A 19,557-nucleotide genomic window follows, 5' to 3' on the forward strand; every position below is an offset into this window, starting at 1 on the left:
TAAGCCATGTGGTGACCCCACCTCCCAACATACTATTGTTCGCAGACAATGATTTTATCTATTCCACTATAAGAAAGCTGTGAGGGGGCTGGAGAGATGGCTCAAGCGGGTAGGAGCACTGACTGCTCTTCCAGAAGGCCTGGGTTCACTTCTCAGCATCCACATGCATCTCACAACTGACTATAACTCTAAGAGCTGACATTCTCACACAGACAAACATGTAGGCACAACACTGATGCACATAAAATAAAAACAAATTATTTTTTAAAAAAAGAAAGCTGTGACCGCAGCTAGGTTTTCACTGTCCCCTATTGTGTCCCTAAAGATCACAATACTGGACATATAGTATATGTAACATATCTGCTTGCTGAGCGAGAAAAGGCAGAAAGATTTTGGAGAAGCTCCAAATGATGTGCCCCAAGTTCAAGCTGGGTCAGTCATATTCCCAGGCCATGCCTTGCCAGCATTGCATTAACAGTCTCATATTGATGAACTTAGGAGTAAATCTAATTTCAGATTTTCATCAAACTTATACATTTATTTTATGACCTTATTACTTTGTATATAAGACATAGCCAAAGATAACTACAATGGCAAATATTTTCCTTTTTTTTCACACAGGGTCTCACTTTTAACACAGTCTGGCCTAGAAAGACCGTGTGGGGAGGTGAGCAGCCTCGACCTGGCTTATGAGAACAGAAGCTGAGGGCTCACGTCTTGAACCACAAGCACAAGCAGAGCGCACAATGGGAATGGCACAGGGTTTCTGCTCTCAAAGTCCACCTCAGATGACTTACTTCCTTCAAAAAGACCACAACCCTTTCCACAACAGTACCACCAACTGGGAACCAACAGTCAAACACCTGAGACTATGGGAGACAGCTCACTGTCGAGGCCAGCCTGGCCTACAAAGCAAGTCTAGGACAGCCAAGGATACACAGAGAAACCCTGTCTCAAAAAACCAACCAACCAAACAAACAAACAAACAAAACAAAACAAACAAAAAAACAAAAAAAAGTAAAAATAGAGCCCAGCATGGTAGCACACGACTTTAAGCCCAGCACTGGGGAGGCAGAAGCAGGCAGATCTCTTGAGTTTGAAGCCAGCTTGGTCTACAAAGTGAGTTCAGGACAGCCACGGCTACACAGAGAAACTCTATGGGGGACGGTGAAAATAATTACTGAGCTGAGGAAAATGGCTCAGCTGGTAAAGGTGATGTTGCTGTGTAAGTATGATGATCTGATGCTGGATCCCAAACATTCAGTGAAAAGCCAGGTGCGCTGTGATGGCAGGGGCCTAGAATTCCAGTACTGAAGGGAGGGGGTCGGGGCAGGGAGACACAAAGACAGCTGGGTCCCTGGAGCTCTCTGGCCTGAAAGTGAAGTGATTTAAGAAGATTTAAGAATACATATGATGTCATCCTCTGGTCCACGTGCACATGCGCATACATACATACATACATACATACATACATACATACACACACACACACACACACACACACACACACACACACACGTTTACTGAGCACTTTCTGTAAGTAAAATAATGCCTTTATGCCCGCATCACTGTTTTATGGGGAAATTAATTTTGAGGTGTCTACCTGAAACTAACAGGTGAGTCATCTGCAGGCACACTGGGCAGGGCAGGCTTATCATCTTGGAATTTCCTGAGTACTACACACAGCTCTCTGGGCTCCACAAACACTCAGTACATTTTTGTTAGATGAGCAATCCTCAACTGAAATACTCTCATTGCTGTGGTATCCTGAGAAAGCATCATGTATCCACTATGGCAGGTTACACAAAACCCTGTAGTCATCTTTCACGTTGTATCCCAAGCATGGGTACCATCGAGCATTAGAAACTGGTCATAGCAGAGTTGTCACAGGCTTTCAGAAGAGTTCCAAGTGTTCTAAAGGCAGGCTGGTAGTAACTGTATATGCATTACTTAAGTTCAAAAATATTCTCTCTTGTCTATGCAGGAGATGTAGTCAGTGACCGAGAGTGCTGTTTGTTGACTACTAAAAAGGCCAGAGCCCGTTCAGTGGCTTGACCTAAGAGCGGATGAAGACAGCCAGCCCTTTGTGGCTGCAGTGGCTGAGGGGCAGGTTTGGGACCAGAGGGAGGCTGCTGCCTTTGGATGACGTTCCTCCACTCAGAATGGCCTGTTTCTGGGAAGGCAGTGCATAAGGATGTAGGGAAAGGGGCTCCAGGTCCATCTGAGCAGGTGGGCACCATCTTCAGCTCCCTAGCTTGAGGCCACCTGCCTCCTCCTACAGTGCAGTCTGTACAAACTGAGCTTAGGGTAGCCAGATTTTAGAACCCTGTGAGGGCCCAGTCTCTGCAGCCGAAGAACCACTCTGTGAGGATTTTTAGGCTCAGAAGGGTGAGCACAAGCTGGCTCATAGGAAGAATGTGATTTTTACCCTAATGGCAAGCTGGAGGGGCCCTGAGTTAACAGCCTTAACTCAGTCAGGTATAAGACCAACCACATGAAGCAACAACAGAGCTTTCCTAGGGGTCAGCCCCTGCCTTCCACCTTGAGACAGACAGGAGCTTTGCTCACCACTGCATATGCCGGGCTAGCTTCCAGGGACCTTCCTGTTTCTACCTCCCACTCACTGATGGGGCAATGGAGTTACAGACTACATGTTACTGGTTCTTGGGACCTGAACTCAGTTCTTCATATACCTACAGCAAACTGTTTTACCCATTAAGCCATTGCCTCAGCCCCAGAGAAGTAGGCTTCTCATGAGCAGGCCTGACCCCTGGAGTGGAAGTGTGGGTGCTCGTCTGCTGGCTCTGAATTCACCAATCATGCTAGCCACAGCTAGAGGACATGGAAGCTGAATTTAAACTGACCAGGGACACTGAAGCAAGAGCAATAAAAAACCCAGAAGAAAAAGCCGGGCGTGGTGGCGCACGCCTTTAATCCCAGCACTCGGGAGGCAGAGGCAGGCGGATCGCTGTGAGTTCGAGGCCAACCTGGTCTACAAAGTGAGTCCAGGGCAGCCAAGGCTACACAGAGAGACCTTGTCTCGAAAAAAACAAAACAAAACAAAAAACAAAACAAAACAAAACAAAACAAAAAAAAAACACCCAGAAGAAGGGAGCTGGAGAGATGGCTCAGAAGCTAAGAGCACTTCCTGTTCTTGCAGCTCTTGGGTTCCTTCCCCAGCACCCACTGCAGCTCATACATATGTATAACCCCAGTTCCAGAGAATCCACGCCCTCTCCAGGCCTCCGTGGGCACCAGGCATATACATGATACAGACATATATCTGCATAAGCAAAGCAGCCATACTCACAAAACACAGCTGAGTGAGGGGACCTAAAAGAAGATAGAAAGAAATTTCCAAAATGGAGCACATGTTCTAGATTAGGACTGCATGTTAACAAGCATCCAACAGTAACTATTTGCAAGAGACTTAAAAGCAGAGAGTGGGTGGGCTACACCTGCTCAAAAGGATATAGATTTGAACAGAGCCCATAAAACACACATGAAATAGTGTCAGAATACTGGCTGGTGTTCGTGTGTATGCGACTTCATACATGCATGTGCTACCAATTACAAGGACCAGAAAGAAAGAAAAAAAAGAAAAAAAAAAGCTCTCATCCTAAAGATAACTGTGGCACTGACCCAACATTTAACAGGAAACAGGTGAAGACGTCTTTGTTGCTACAAACCAAGGCACAGGGATCTATGGGGTTATACTATGATGAAATCCAACTAAAGTTGTTATCAAACTTACCGATCAACTTTCCTTGGGAAGTAACCAACTCTACCAAAGAGAGAAATACCTGACACATATTTAGGAGCTAAAGCTAAATGCACAACATAGCCTGCTTTCTTTTTTAGCAGCAGAATGTTACCAAGTGAACTGGGGATTTATTTTGGGGCACTCCCACTTCTCTGTACACAGCCAAGGAAGTTTTAATGTTCTGAAAACTGAGAGGATGTAGAGAAATCAATTAAAATTTAGTACATCCAATTATGCTCTTACCACTATTTTGGAAAATAATAATTATTATGTGCTAAAAATAGGCTTAAAAGATGAAATATTCTGCACTGGAGAAAAGATGTTTACTTGAAATTTTCACATAGAAATTGTTATTAAAATATTCATATACCTCCATGAAGAACAATCTTTCCAACTATTAATAGCCATAGGTTATATACTTAGAAATAAGAAAATACTTTTTTCTGAGACAGGGTTTCACAAGGTCCCAATCAACCTCAACTCACTATATACTGGGATGACCTTTGACCTCCTGGTTATCTAATTTAACAATATAAATGCATACACTCATCATTTTTAAAATCTGAAAGGGGCTGGGGAGACAGCCAGGAGAATCAAATATGAGGACCGGAGTCTGGGTCCCCGGTACCTGCATAAATGCTGAATGGGTATGGCAGCCTATGGGTGGAAGGTGGAGACACTGAATCTGGAGCAAAATGGCCCTTACATTAGCTGAATGTGAGGGCTCCAGGTTCAGCAAAAGACCTGGCTTCAATGAACAAGGAAGACAACTGACTTCAACCTCAGGTCTTCGCATGCACCTGCACACGTGTGCCCCACACATGCAAACACGCATACACAAACACACACATACGAGGCAAAAAAGAAAAAAACCATCATCTGAATGATTAGTGGCAATCTGTTGGTAAGAGTTTTCATGGGTTACCTTGATGGGGAAATGGCTGGTAGGTGTGAAGACCTTGGGCTCTTAGGAAGGGCATGGTGGACCCATGCTCTAGCTCATCCATGTATGTGCTACCTAGCATATGCTTAAACTCCAGGAGCCTTCTTTCAGTCATATATACAGTATCATATATAATACCGACAAGTACTAAAAGCGAGATCAGAGCCAGGCAGTGGGAGGCAGAGGCAGGTGGATTTCTGTGAGTTCCAGGACAGCCAGGATTACACAAAGCCCTGACTTGATCCCGCCCCCCCCCCCAAAAAAAGGTAAATCAGAGGGCTGCAGGATTCAGCATGGCAATAATAGCATACAGCTCAGCTTGGGGTGTGGGTACAGTGAACACTAGAAAGTAACAAAGGGAATGAACAAGTTAACACATCACAAAGTTCTTCAACAGGTCGATATTAAAGCCAGCACCAATCCACCACTTCTGTCCAAACACCCGCAAATACCCATCAAACATTTCAACTTGAATTTGAATATATGTTTGAAACTATAACTTACCAGGTCGCAGAACTCGAACACCAGAAGGTAGGGAATGGCTTCCACGCACTGCCCGACACACTGAAGAACATTCGGATGCTGAAGTATGCTGGGAGGAATAAAAGCCACAGCGCTGCTCACCAAGAAACACCACAATGATTTCAATCACAGCATGACAGACTCAAAAGGCCACATCACAGCCCAGGACGGTGGCCACACCTTTAGGTCCCAGCACACAGGAGGCAGAGTTCAAGGCCAGCCTGGACTACATAGCAAGTTATGAGCCGGCAAGGATAGAGAGTGAGGTGCCTTCTCAAGGCCTCCTGATGCTAGGCGAGTACTCTTCCACTGGACTACACTCTTTGCCCAAAGTGACTCTTGCATTCTGCAACCTTGCTGAACTTGATTATTTGTCCTAGATTTTTTTTTTTTAATAGATTCTTTGGGATTTTCGACATAACTCTGGGTTTTTCCTGTTGTATCAAGTATTCAGTGAAGTGTCTTTTGGATGGCTGGTTTGAAATCCATGACAGACAGCTCCAGCATCTCTGTTACCTTAGTGCTGTTGTCTTTTCATACTCCACTGACATGCGGCCACTAACAAGACTGGTTTTCTGGCAGCTTAAGTACAAAGGCTTACTTACTAGTAAGGCTCTCCATTTTTCAGGAAGATGTCTTGTTCCTTCGGACTTGCACTCACTTTTAACTCCTTCACTATGACTCTTGCTACGCTGGTGCCTGTGTAAGTCTCTCCCAGAAGGACCTAAAAGCAAACAAAAGTCTTCCTGGTCACTTGTCAAAATGAAAGCGATGTATGTCTCATTTAGTAGGAAATAGAATGAATTAGATGCCTGTTACTTTGCACACCAACTCACAAAGCTTGGAAACTCAAACATTTACATTAGGAAGACAGATTATACATGTAACCCCGTGCTGTGAAGGCTGAGAAAGGAAGATACAAGGTTCATAAAAGGCTAGCCTGGGCTAGACAGAGAAATTCTGTTGGAAGAACTGGAAAGGAGGTAGAAAGAGAAAAAGAAGGAAAGAAAAAGTCAAGACAAGGGAAGGGAGGGAAGAAAAGAAATGGAAGGAGGCAGTACTGTAATAGAAAGGCCATTTAAAAATATTCACCAGATATTTAAACATTCATTTCTATATCTTTTCTATTTACTTGGAAATGTCTTTTTCATGGAAATGAGCCATGACACAACAGCAGAGAGATTCTGAGTCCCATTCAAACAACTCAAGCACTGCTCAAGAGCACCTCGAGTGCATGGTTACTGGCCTGCACATGTGAGGTAGTCAGCTGACGAACGGCCACACAGAAACTCAAAAACCCATGGTATGCTGATGACATCAGGCCTTTGACTTACTCCAAAACTTCAGCCAAAATATACAAGCAAATACCATTCCCCTAAGATTAAAAGGTGAGATGAACTGCCTCCTAAGAACCTGCTAAATGTAGGACCAAGCACAACACAGTTTGTATCCAACTGACGGCAAAGTGAAGGATTATTTAACTAGTAAATGACCACAATTAACTAACTTCTCTTGAAATAGCTTTTAAACACTGAGGAGATGGCTCAGGTAGTGAAGCATAAGGAGCTGCGTTCAATCCTTAAGACCACATAAAGAAGCCAGGTGTGAGGTGTGTGCGCCCTTGTAACCACAGGACTGAGAAGGCAGAGGACAGGAGGCATCCTGGAGCTTACAGGCAGTCAGCCTAGTCTATCTGAAGAGCTCCATAACCCCAGCACTAGGGGAGGCAGAGGCAGGCAGATCGCTGTGAGTTCGAGGCCAGCATGGTCTACAAAGTGAGTCCAGGACACAGAGAAACCCTGTCTCGAAAAACAAAAACAAAAACAAAAAACCTCAGCAAAATTAACTAGGTTTACCAGAAAGCTAAGGGCAGAACTGCAAAGGGAACAATAAACTCTGAGTATTAGCTAAATCACAGCCTTTGCTCTAATGCATCAGCTTGAATGTATACAATAAGCATCACTTCTACAAAGTGGAAGAACTTTGCACTACATGCGCCTACGTGACTCAGCTGGATTTTTTTCCACCATTACCCTTAGCATTCTTCATGTTCAGTGCCTCGGAGACCAGACAAACCTTGACCTCCCCATGCTTTTGAAAATGTATTTAATGTGGAGGGGGAGGGGAGCGAGAGCACACACACACATGTGCACATATACAGACATGCATACCACAGCACATGGAATGCCAGTGGTCATCAGCTCTCTCCTACCCTGTAGGCTCCAAGAACTACATACAGATCCTCAGGCTCAGTGGCAAGCATTCTTATCTGCTGAGCCAAGCATTGGATTATTTTTTAATTTGTATGTTTATGAGTATAAGAGTGCAATGTATACATGGAGTGTGTTGGCTGCATGTGCCTGTGGATGAGGAGCAAAGGCCGTAGGAGCGTGTTCTTACCGGCCGAAGCTCTCTCATTCTTCCAATCTCAGACCTTTCCATCCTTTTCTCACTTGCAAACATCTTTCCTACGATCCCAGCAACTACTCCAGCTGATCTAGACATTGCTAGTAAATACCTTACATTCCAGACCTAAGAGCACCAACCCTCACAAGCTGGCCCCATTCCCCAATGATTCTCACATCTGCTGTTCAAACTTCACATGACTTTCCCCTGTTCCCCTCTAGAGAGAACTGACCTCTCCATGAGGCAACAACAAGAGTGAACCTTCTCATTTTAACACCTATGGATGCAACCACACCCAGACCTAGAGCATCTGCTTCTGCTCCAATGCAAGAAGACATTGCCAGCCAGGCGTGGTAGTGCACGCCTGTGGTTCTAGCACAGGCAGAGGCAGGCGGATCTCTGTAAGCCAGGCCTACAAAGTGAGTGCAGGACAGCCAAGTCTACACAGAGAAGCCCTGTCTCCAAAAAAAACAGAAAGACACTGCCTTGCTTCTACGACCAAATTGTCAAATGTGCTATAGCTCCCAGACCTCTTGCTTACCAAGGGCTTTGGTTAGCAACTGGCCCCTTCTCATGCCAGCACTTGGGAAGCTAAGGCAGACAGGCAGGGAGATCAGACACACAGCAAGACTCTTGTCAAAAAAATACTATATAAAAGGAGGAAAGCTCATGGTGCCTCAGCCCTAGACAAGGGACTATGGGCAGCTAAGGAGTGGGAGGAGGGGCCTTTTGCAGGGACAAGCACACCAGTCAGTTATCCACACCAAGTGGCCAGCCCTGAAAACACACGTGCAAGTAGCATACAGACTGATGCTTACACAGCCCCAACCAATTCCCTACTTCATCTTGGCATTCTGCAAGGCAACTATTATGTCATGGCTTAACTTCCAGAAGAGTTCAAAGTCAAAGCCTTTGGATGTATTCAATGTTAGTATTTACAATCTAAACTAGTTTAGGTGCTATAAGGGTAAGAAGGGGGGGGGGTGCAAAGTTAAAGAAGATAAAAAGCTTCTAAAAAACTATGCCTTTCCTTGTCTTGCCAATATTTTTTTTATTTTTTTTTTTTAGTTTTTAAGCCAATAATTGTAAGTTTCAAAGAGGATTTCTGCTAAGGTGTAACTGTAAATGTTTGTATTCCCCCATCATTCATATGCTGACAACTAACCAGCACTGTGCCACATCAAGAGGCGGGGTCTTTAGGACACAATAGGGTCACTGGCCTTATAAAAAGGGCTCCAAGCTAGGTATAGTAATATACACATGCAGCCCCAGCTCCTTGGGAGCCTGAAGCAGGAGGATCACTTGAGCCTAGGAGTTGAGGGCAATCTGGCCGCTATAGTGAGAGTCCCTCACCATCTCTTTAAAAAACAAAAAACAAAAACAAAACACAAGAACCAATGGCACACGCCTTTAATCCTAGCACTTGGGAGGCAGATCGCTCTGAGCTTGAGGCCAGCCTGATCTACATTCTGAGTTCAGAATAGCCAGGGTTACACAATAAGACACCTTCATCAGACAGCCAATCAACTGGTACCCAGTCTCTACAACTACTAGAAATAAATGTCTGCTGCTTCAGGCTACACAGCCTATGTTATTTATTATACCAGCCTGAAGAAACTAGACAATCTCCTAGGAAGTCAGCGCCCAGCACAGCTGAGCTCACACCACCTCACAATTACAAGAGGTGATGAGAACACTATACTAACACTGCACTGTCTACAGAAAATATGTCACATGACCCAACTCCTAATTAGCTTTAATACATGAACTGGTTAATCAAGAAGAGGGAAAGAGCTGGGCATGGTGGCACACGCAGAGGAAGGGATAGGCAGATCTCTGAGTTCAAGGCCAGTCTGGTCTACAAAGTGAGTCCATAGGGCTACACAAAGAAATGCTGTCTTAGAGAAAAAAAAAAAAAAAAAAGTCAGAGAGCAAGTGAGCCAGGCGTGGTGAATGCCTGTAATTCCAGCACTGGAGAGGCACAGGCAGGTGGATCTCTGTGAGTCTGAGGCCAGCCTGGTCCACAAAGTGAGTCCAGCATAGCCAAGGCTACACAGAGAAACCCTATCTTGAAAAAAGGAGGAGGAAGAGGAAGGAGGAGGAAGAAGAAGAAAGAAGAAAGAAAAGAAAGAATTAAAGAGTGCTTTACCTTTCCAAACCAGCCACTTCCAATTTCCTGTATATAGTTTAGACTGTGACGGGCAACTTGAGACTTCAAACCTTCTGGGGGAAAAAAAGAGAGAACATTAAAAATATAAGTATCTAGGGAGAACAAGAAATGTCATGGTGGCTCAAGTTTCTTATCTCAGACTTTGGGACGACTGAGGCAGGAGGATCATGAGTTTGAGGCCAGCCTGGGTTATAAGGGTTGGAGAGATGGCTCAGGAGGATATGACGATGCTCTCTCTTCTGGTCTCTGTGGTGCATGTGGGCGTGTGTGTGTGTGTGTGTGTGTGTGTGTGTGTGTGTGTGTGTGTGTGTGTGTGCACGCGCGCGCGCGCGCGCGCGCGCGCACACACACACACACACGGAATAAATCTTTAAAATAAATGCCAAATATATAACCTATAAATAAAAATACTGGCATAAATTTAGTATTTGTGCTAATAAAGGTAAAAATAAATACAAAAGCACCTCTTTCAAACCAGTGAGATAGATTGTCAAGTTTAAATGCCTACAATATATTTTTTGATATCTTATTTTCTAAATATCTTTTACTGCTGGTTTTGTTTTGTTTTTCTTGTCATGGCAATACTACCAAGTGGACCAAAATAGACATAAGGGGAGTCCCAAAGGCAAAAAGAAAAAAAAAGGTAGAAAATGGTCTGCTACTGCTACAGGGCATGAGTCTCCATATCCAAAATTTCAGCAAACTCCAAGTAACATCAGACCACACCAAGACCCTAACAACCAAACTGTAGAGCCAGAGAATCCTGGGAGGACAGAAATGACTCACTGTGTACACAGGATCCTAAAGAAAACTAAGAGTCAATTAGTCATCAGAAATGGAGGCCAGAAGGCAGTGGGCTCCGAAGATAAAGTGCTGTCAGAAAAAGATCTTCCAACTAAGAATGTCGTATCTGGCAAAACCACTTTCCAAAAATGAAGACCTCTCAGATAAGCAATGCTCAAGCTTGCTGCTAATACATCTGCCCTGAAATAAATACGAAAGGAGCCCTTCAGTTTGAGACGGAAGGACAGACAACTCAGAACTGTAAGAAGAACATAGGTCTCACAAGCGCAACTCAAGAGTTAAGTACAAAACCAATTGTACTGCTAGAACATGGTTTCTCTTCTTTATTTCTTATATGATTTAAAATGTGAGATCTGCTGGGCGTGGTGGCACACGCCTTTAATCCCAGCAATCAGGAGGCAGAGGCAGGCGGATCGCTGTGAGTTCGAGGCCAGCCTAGTCTACAAAGGGAGTCTAGGACAGTCAAGGCAACACAGAGAAACCCTGTCTCAAAAAAAAAAACAAAAAACAAAAAACAAAACAAAAAAGTTATAAGCCTGTTAACAGACATAAATATATATATGAAGATGTAAACTGTAGTAATATTTATATGCCTTTAAGACATGGTCTCGTGTATCCTAGGCTAGCCTTTAACTCTGTAGCCAAGGATGCCCTTTCATTTCTTCTACCTCTACCTCCAGAGTGCTGAGACTGCGAGCATGTATGACCACACTCAGTTTTATTATCTTATGAGGTGACGGGAACTGAACCTCGGCCCTCACGTGCTAGGCAAGCACTCTGCCAACTGAGGTACCTCCCAGTCCAACGTGTAACAACTTTAAGTTGTACAATTTAAGCTCCAATTGTTACCAATGTAGGGTGTTAACTGTACTCTGCACTGAAATCACAACACTCGGATAAGAAAATCAACAAGCAGAGGGGCTGGAGAGATGGCTCAGTGGTTACAAGCGTTTGCAGCTTCTGGGGGCCTGGGTTCTACTCCCAGGCCCCACCTGATAGCCGACTTCTCTAACTGTAGCTCTAGGGGATCTGATTCCTCTGCTCTCCATGGGCACCTGCACTTACATGCACATGCCCATATGCAAACATGTGAAAATATATAATAAAAAATAAAGATGAATCCTTTTCAAAAGGAAAAAATACTAAATGGTAAGATTTTAAAAGTGATTTTCTTTAAAGCACGTGTCAAGGGGCTAGAGATGGCTCAGTGGTTAAGCGCACTTCCTCCTCTTCAAAGGACTCAAGTTTGGTTCCCAGCACTCACACTGGAAGGCTCTCAACTGCCTGTGATTCCAGAGCATCTGATGGCCTTTGGGGGCACCTGCACCCACATCTTATACATACAGACAAGCAAATGTGCACATACACACAAATAATAAGTAAATAAATATAAATTTTAAAACAGCCAGCAAGATTGCTTAGCAGTTAAGAGCACTGACTGGTTTTACAGAAGACTCAGGTTTGGCCCCCAGCACAGTTGCTCCCAACGGTCCTTAACTCCAGTTCCAGGGAATCTAGCACGTTCTTCTAGCTTCCCTGGGCACCAGGCACCCATGCAGTGCACATACATACACACAGGCAAAACACTCATACTCATTCGAATACACATAATTAAAAATAACAGAATGTTGAAAAGCAATCTTTTAAGGTGCCCTTATATTTCAACTGGTGGGGGTGGGGAGGGGGACAACGACCAAGGTCTTCAGACATTGCTCTTGGGACGGCCAGATAAGCACCTGAGAAAGAAGTAAACTAAAATCTTATCCTTGGGCCAGGGGGGTAGCTCAGTCAGTAGAATGCTTGTCTGGCATGCTCAAAGTCTCAGGTTCCAACCTCACAAAATCAGGTATGGTTGACACACACCTGTAATCCTAGTACTTAAGAGAAAGACGGAGACAGGAGGACCAAGAGTTGTTAAAGGGCTACCAGAGACCATAGCTTAAAACAACTATAAAAAAAAAAAGCTGGGCGTGGTGGCGCACGCCTTTAATCCCAGCACTGGAAGACAGAGGCAGGTGAATCTTTGGGAGTTCGAGGCCAGCCTGGTCTACAAAGCGAGTCCAGGACAGCCAAGACTACACAGAGAAACTCTGTCTTGATAAAACAAAAAACAAAAAGGGGGAGGGGGGAGCCTTACCCTGTATTATGTAAAAAATGAACTGAAAACTGATAGATCAGAGAGGCCAACATAATGACTTAGTGGGGAAAGGTACCTGCTAACAAGACTAACTACCTGTGTTCAATGCCCATAACCTATATGAGTGAACCAACTCCCACAAGTTGTCCTCTGACATATATACCCACACACATGCACGCATAGGGCTTGCTGCGCTTGCAGAGGACGCAGGTTCAGTTCCCAGCCCCAGCGCAGCAGCTCACACCCATCTGTAACTCCAGCTCCCGGGCACTGACATCCTCTTCTGACCACAGAGGTCATCAGGCATGCCTGTGGTGCACACACATACACTTAAGAAATAAATCCCTAAAAACAGAGATCAAGTCAGAGAGCTACATTTAAAAGCTAAACCTATAAACTCATAGAAGATACAGGAACATTAAATCTTCTAGATCTTGGATTTGGCAATGGTCTTCAAGAAATAAATACATATGCGTCAGAAAATGGAAAAAATAAACTGGATTTCATGGAAATGAAAAAAATTTATGGGTCAAAGGAAACATTAGAGAGTGAAAAAAGCCTACTGAATATACTAACAATCTGTGCAAATCACATGTTACAATTAAGCTATTCTAGTGAAGCTGGTGACACAGGGACTTAGAGCAGACAAAGGAGGACAGAAAGCCTATACCACATGCACACATATGAGAGACAGAGCTCAGAGGACCAGTGAGTGAATAAAGAAGAAAAGATCCAGAGATCTACCACGACCACACCTGGATTCTCACACCCAGAAATCAACTCTAGAAGCACTATGGCTTTAACTTCTAAGCAAAACCCTTAAAACATAAAGAGTAGTAAGGCTGTGGACGTGGTTCAATGAGAGTGCTTGCTGCCATGCATGAGCTTCTGGGTTCAATCCTCAGCACCACAAAAGAAGTCATCGGCATAAGAAATAGGGTTGTTGTTGTTTAAGATTTATTTTATGTGTAGGAGGGTTTTGCCACATGTCTGTATGCACACCATATGCATGCCTGGTGCCCAGAGAGGACAGAAGAGGACAGTGGATCCCCTGGAACTGGAGTTACAGAGAGTTGTGAGCTGTCCTGTGGGTGCTGGGATCTCAACTACGGTTCTCTGCAAGAGCTGCCAGTGCTCTTAACTGCTGAACCGCCTCTCTAGCCCAACAATATTTTAAAAGTGCAATTTTGATGATAGAGAGCCCTTAAGACATAAAATCTCTAAACATCAGATATATCCTGAATTCTTTTTTAAAAGGCTGTTAATATGCTTTATTAAATTCAAGGGAGGCAGAGGCAGGCGGACTGATGTGAGTTCGAGGCCAGCCTGGCCTACAAAGCAAGTCTAGGACAGCCAAGGCTTCAGAGAGAAACCCTGTCTCGAAAAACCAAAAAAAAAAAAAAAAAAATCAAGAGAGCCTTTTATTAAATCAGGAAGCTGTACATAGAGGTACTGGAATGCCATCCTCAACTACAAATACAAGGCCAGCATGCTGGTCAAGCATGAAGAACTGAGTTCAGATCCCCAACATCCACAAAAGTCAGCTGCAGCAATGTGTGCCTGTAACCCTAGGCTGGGATACAGAGACAGGAATAAGAGGGGGTTGGGTAGTAGGAGAGCAATAGGGGAAAACACCCAACATCAGCCTCTGGCCTCATTGCCAACAGGCATGCAAGTGTGTACGTACGTACGTGTGTACACGTACACACACACACACACACACACACACACACACACACACCTCTCTCTCAAAACAAAAACAAAAACAAAAAACTAAATGTAAAGTAAATAAAATAAAACTGGAGCCACGTTCATCAAAGTCCTTTTCTTGTGTGTGCGGTTTTTTAGTTAAACACTTTGACATCCTTTATAGTATTTTAACAGCTACCATGGAGATTGTGGTTAACATTCTCAATTTATAACAATCTAATACCAACTGATACTACCTTAGCTTCACAAAAATATCTTAGCATAGAAATCCTTGCCTGACTAGCCAGAATATAAACTGTCCAGCTCTTGAAGAAGAGTAAGCTGGCCATACCCATCAAAAGTGTAAGCACACATACTGGCTCACTTCAAAGAAGGGACTCTACAAACGTGTAATTTACATTTTAATGTGTTTGCTTGTTTACTGTGGGGGTAAATAGAGGTTTGTGCATACCCCAGCAAGGACATGAGTAGGGTGGGTCTTTCCTCCCACCCGGTGGGTTCCAGGGGCTGCGCTGAGGCTGTCCATCAAGCTTCTCGGCAAGGCCCTTACACACTGAGCCTCTTGCTTGCCCACCTACTTTATTTAGTTTGTAAGCGTGTGTGTATCGGGGTTGCCCTCAGAGGCCATAATATCAGATGTCCACCCAACATAGGTGCTAGGAACCAAATCCAGGTCCTCTGCAAGAGCAGCAGGTGCTCTTAACCACTAAGCCATCTCTCTAGCCACGCACGAGCTTTAATTTTTTAATAGTTAAAGATTAAAAACGACAAAAATATCTACCAATTGGAGACTGACTGGTTAAACTACGCTAAGCGTATCCAAACACAAGAATACCTCCATCTGCACTGCCTAGCAGTGCTGTGATTTGCTATTTTGCACATCTTACACTGAACACTTACCTAACTGGTTCTTAAAGATAAGCTACTGAAGTGGGCCTGCTGTATGGAGATAAAGAGCCTCCACACTCAGGTGCACTATCAGGAAGCTCCCCTGTTTGGCTGCACTGACAGTGGGGGTGCTGGGAGAGCCTGGGTCCCTTCCCACACTCAGCAAACTACCCAGGGACTCTCTCTTCCTCCTCCTGATGTTAGCATCTTGTGGAAATCAATTAGTGATATTCTTCCTGTGTGCATGCATCAACACTTCACTCCTATCACTATCTCCTCGCACGTGCTAGCTTACTTGCTCTAGTAACACAACACTTCTTTTTAGTGTGTGAGCGCATGGAACAAGCACATGAGTATGAAAGTGGAAGCCGAAGAAAAACCTTAAGGTATATTGGTTTTTGAAAGAGTCTCTCTCACCAACCTGAAGCTTGCTGGGCCAGTGAGCCCCAGGGATCTGCCAGTGCTGGGATTACAAGCATGCACCACCATGTCCAGTCTCAAACACTTTCCAAACTGAGTAATCTCCCCAGCACCATGTTACTCTTTAATTTCATTCTTTCCTTTGTTTTGTTTTGTTTTTTTTTGGGGGGGGGCATGTTTTGAATCAGGGTTTCTCTCTGCAGCCCTGGCTGTCCTGGAACTCACTCTTTGGACCAGGCAGGCCTCAAACTTGGTGATCCATCCACCTCTGACTCCTGGGTACTCTTCTGAGAGCTGGGATTAGTGGCATATGCCACCATTGCCCAGCTACCCTTTAATTTCTTAAATATTTGTGCAACCTCTGTAATGTACTTTACAAATATTATTTTGCTATCATATCTAACTGGTATTTAGTGTATTTTTAAACACAGAGTATTTTATGAATCAAATTTGGTATTTTCTGTCATGTCATCTAGATTTAGAGTCAAGCATGGCAAGCCCTTTTATATCCCCAGATGATAAAAATACATGATTATTCTAAATAGAGAAACTTAAAATGATGTCTTCCTGTGGAGAATTTTATTCAAGTCAGGCATGGTGGCATATATCTTTAATCTCAGCACTCAGAGAGGCAGAGGCAGAAGGATCGCTGCAAGTTCGAGGCCAGCCTGGTCTAAAGAGCAAATCCAGAACAGCCAGGGTTCTTGTTACACAAAAGAACTCCTGTCTCAAAAAGAAACAAAACTAAAAATAAAATAATAATATTATTATTATTATTATTTTATGTATTGATACACTGGGGAGGAGGCTATGTGTAGTACATGTCTATATTTATGTGTATACACATGTTCATGTGTTTGTGTGTAGGTCATAGGCCACTGGTAGGTATTTTCCTTTGTTGTTCACTACTTCACTTTTTGAGACAGAATCTCTCAGTGAACCCAGGGCTAATAGTTTTTTGTTTATTCATTTGTTTGTTTGTTTTGTCATCATGCCCAGCCTTTTACACGTCCGTGGGAGATCCAACCTCAGGTCCTCACACTCATACAGCAATGAGTCCTCTCCCTACCAGGCCATCTCCCAGCTCCAAGAGTGACTTCAGGAGGCTTTGAGACAGAAAAAGTACAGCTGCCCAGCTCACTGGAATTTCTTTCATGCCTAGATCTGTTTGTGCTCCTAATCGTCCCGCAGACCTTGAAGGGAAGCTGTTGGTCTCTTATTCTAAGTGATGCTTCTGCGTATGGCTGAAGTAGAGCTACCCAGAATGCGTCTTTGTGAAGCTACAAAGATACGGATCTGGAACTCCCAGCAGTCACTCTCTCTCTCAAGTAGAAAATTACCAGAGAGATGAGGCTAACATGCAAAGACTGTAAAAAGATGACTGAATTTGGGGGCCCTATTTTCAAGGTCACCCCCACCTCTCTTCCTCCCACAGCCTGGCCTCTCTCCCACCAGTACTCATCTGAGTTAGGAGTCCAGACCCTGAAGTTAAGATGGACCAAAGAGCTCAGGGCTTGCCTTAAGCAGAAGGCAGCAAACGACGACTCTGAACAGGCTAAAGCATTTCCGCTTATACTTAAGCTATTACAAAGATTCATTGGACTTCTTTTAAACACCATTATGATTGAAGCCTATACTTAAGTATTATTATTTAGATAAAGTAAAAGTAAAACATATTATATGTCATTTAAAAGTTGTTTTGCACCGGGCGTGGTGGCGCACGCCTTTAATCCCAGCACTCGGGAGGCAGAGGCAGGTGAATCGCTGTGAGTTCGAGGCCAGCCTGGTCTACAAAGTGAGTCCAGGACAGCCAAGGCTACACAGAGAAACCCTGTCTCAAAAAAAAAAAAGTTGTTTTGCATTTGTTTTATGCCTTAAGTGTTTTGCCTGCCTGTATGCTGTGCACTGCAAGAATATCTAATGTCTCCAGCTGTCTGAAGAGGGCACTTGATCCTCTGCAACTCTCCACTTCTGGTGTTTGAAATAGGCTCTCACTGAACCTGAAGCTCACTGATTTGGCTAGACTGGACGGCCAGCAAGCTCCAAGAATCCACCTGTCACACTACGCAACCCCAGTGCCAGGGTTAGAGATGTCAACTGCCTTGCCTGGCTTTTATGAGGGTGCTGGGGACTCTAACCTTAGGTCTTCATTTCTGTATAGTAAGCACTTTACTCACTGAGCCATCGTGTATCGTGCTTACCTTTTCTTCCTTCCTTTTTTTTTTTTGAGACAAGGTCTTTCTATGTAGCTCTGGCTGTCCTGGAACTCACTATACAAATCAAGCTGGCCTTGAACTCACAGAGAATCTCTTGTCTCTGCCTCTACAGAGCTGGTATTGCTGTGGTGATTGGAATGAGAACAGCCACCGTCTCATATGTTTGAGAGCTTGATCTACAGTTGGTGGAACTGTGTTGGAAAAAATTAGGAGGTGTGGCCTTGTTGAAGTGGTGTACCACTCATTAAAGGTGGGCTTTGAGGTTTCCAAAGCTCCTGGGGGCCCAGTCTCTCTCCTCCCTCTGCCTCCAACGCTCTTTCCAGTCAGCAATGAACCTCTTAGCTACTGCTCCTGTCTGCTGCCACGCTCCTCATCTTCTCAACTGTGAGCAAGCTCCCAATTAAATGCTTTCTTTTATAAACCGCCTTGGTCCTGTGTCTTTCCACTGCAACACAACAGTAACTAAGCCACATGCCTGCAGGAGGATAAGCCTGGGCTTATACTGCCCTCAACATACCCCACAGTACAACGGTTACCACAAAAGGCAGGGTGTGCCTGCAAAGACTTACACAGCCTTCTTTCAGTCTTAGAAAACTCTACTTCTTTTTTGTTGTTGTTTGTTTTGTTTTTCGAGATAGGGTTTTTCTGTGTAGCCTTGGCTATTCTAGACTCACTTTGTAGATCAGGCTGGCCTTGAACTCACAGTGATCCACCTGCCTCTGCCTCCCTGAGTGCTGGGAAAATCGTACTTCTTGGCCCATAGTTATAAAGGGAAATAAAATTTCATTAAACCACTCTATCTTAAAAGCCTTAATAAAAGCCAGTCTAGGGCTGGAGAGAGGGCTCAGAGGTTAAGAGCACCGACTGCTCTTCCAAAGGTCATGAGTTCAATTCCTAGCAACCACATGGTGGCTCACAACCATCTATAATGAGATCTGGTGTCCTCTTCTGGCTTGCAGTCAGGACATTGTATACATAATAAATAAAGAAATCTTTTTTAAAAAAACAGCAACAACAATAAAAAACCAGTCTAAAGCCCGCTGGTGGTAGCTCATGCCTTTAATCCCAGTACTCGGGAGGCAGAGGCAGGCAGATCACTGTGAGTTCAAGGCCTACAAAGTGAGTCCAGGGCAGCCAAAGCTACATAGAGAACCCTGTCTCAAAACAAACAAACAAACAGAAAAAAAAGAAAGAAAGAAAAGCCAGTCTAATTAACACATCTCAATATGGCCCTCCTCAGCCAGGGGGCACACCTTACTCATCAAGATAAGCAGTGTTTTAAGGTAGAGAAACAGCCTACCAGAGACAACACATCAGCCTTTTTTTTTTTTTTTAAGAGTTTTGGGTAGCTCAAGATAACCCTAAACAACTATCCCCCTGCCTCCACTTCCCAAGTGCAGGGAATACAGGCGTGTGCTGTAACTCCAGCTTCTACAGTGCTGAGATCGAAGCCAGCACTCTGCATGCTTGGCAAGCACTAACAACTCAGCTACAGCCCCAGGAGGTCGGCCTGAGCCCTCCGTTTCACTGTTTCACAAAGAACTGTTGTATTCTTATACCAGACTAAGGAGGGACAGA

General features: G+C 44.2%; 1 protein-coding gene across 3 annotated transcripts in view; it reads right to left on the reverse strand.

Moving 5' to 3' along the window:
- Positions 1-19,557, reverse strand: part of LMTK2 (lemur tyrosine kinase 2) — a 92,282-nt gene that overhangs the window by 39,351 nt on the left and 33,374 nt on the right. For 2 of the 3 annotated variants that reach the window (XM_084762507.1, XM_084762505.1), the window contains exons 4-6: positions 9,784-9,857; positions 5,834-5,952; positions 5,211-5,298 (exon numbers count right to left, since the gene is read on the reverse strand). In XM_084762507.1, the coding sequence (XP_084618633.1) occupies positions 5,211-5,298; positions 5,834-5,952; positions 9,784-9,857 (281 nt within the window). The remainder of the gene's footprint in view (positions 1-5,210; positions 5,299-5,833; positions 5,953-9,783; positions 9,858-19,557) is intronic. The other variant, XM_084762506.1, reaches the window with a different exon arrangement.

The sequence above is a fragment of the Acomys minous genome (assembly GCF_964271855.1).
Source record: "Acomys minous genome assembly, chromosome: 16".
NCBI classification, from domain to species: Eukaryota; Metazoa; Chordata; class Mammalia; order Rodentia; family Muridae; genus Acomys; species Acomys minous.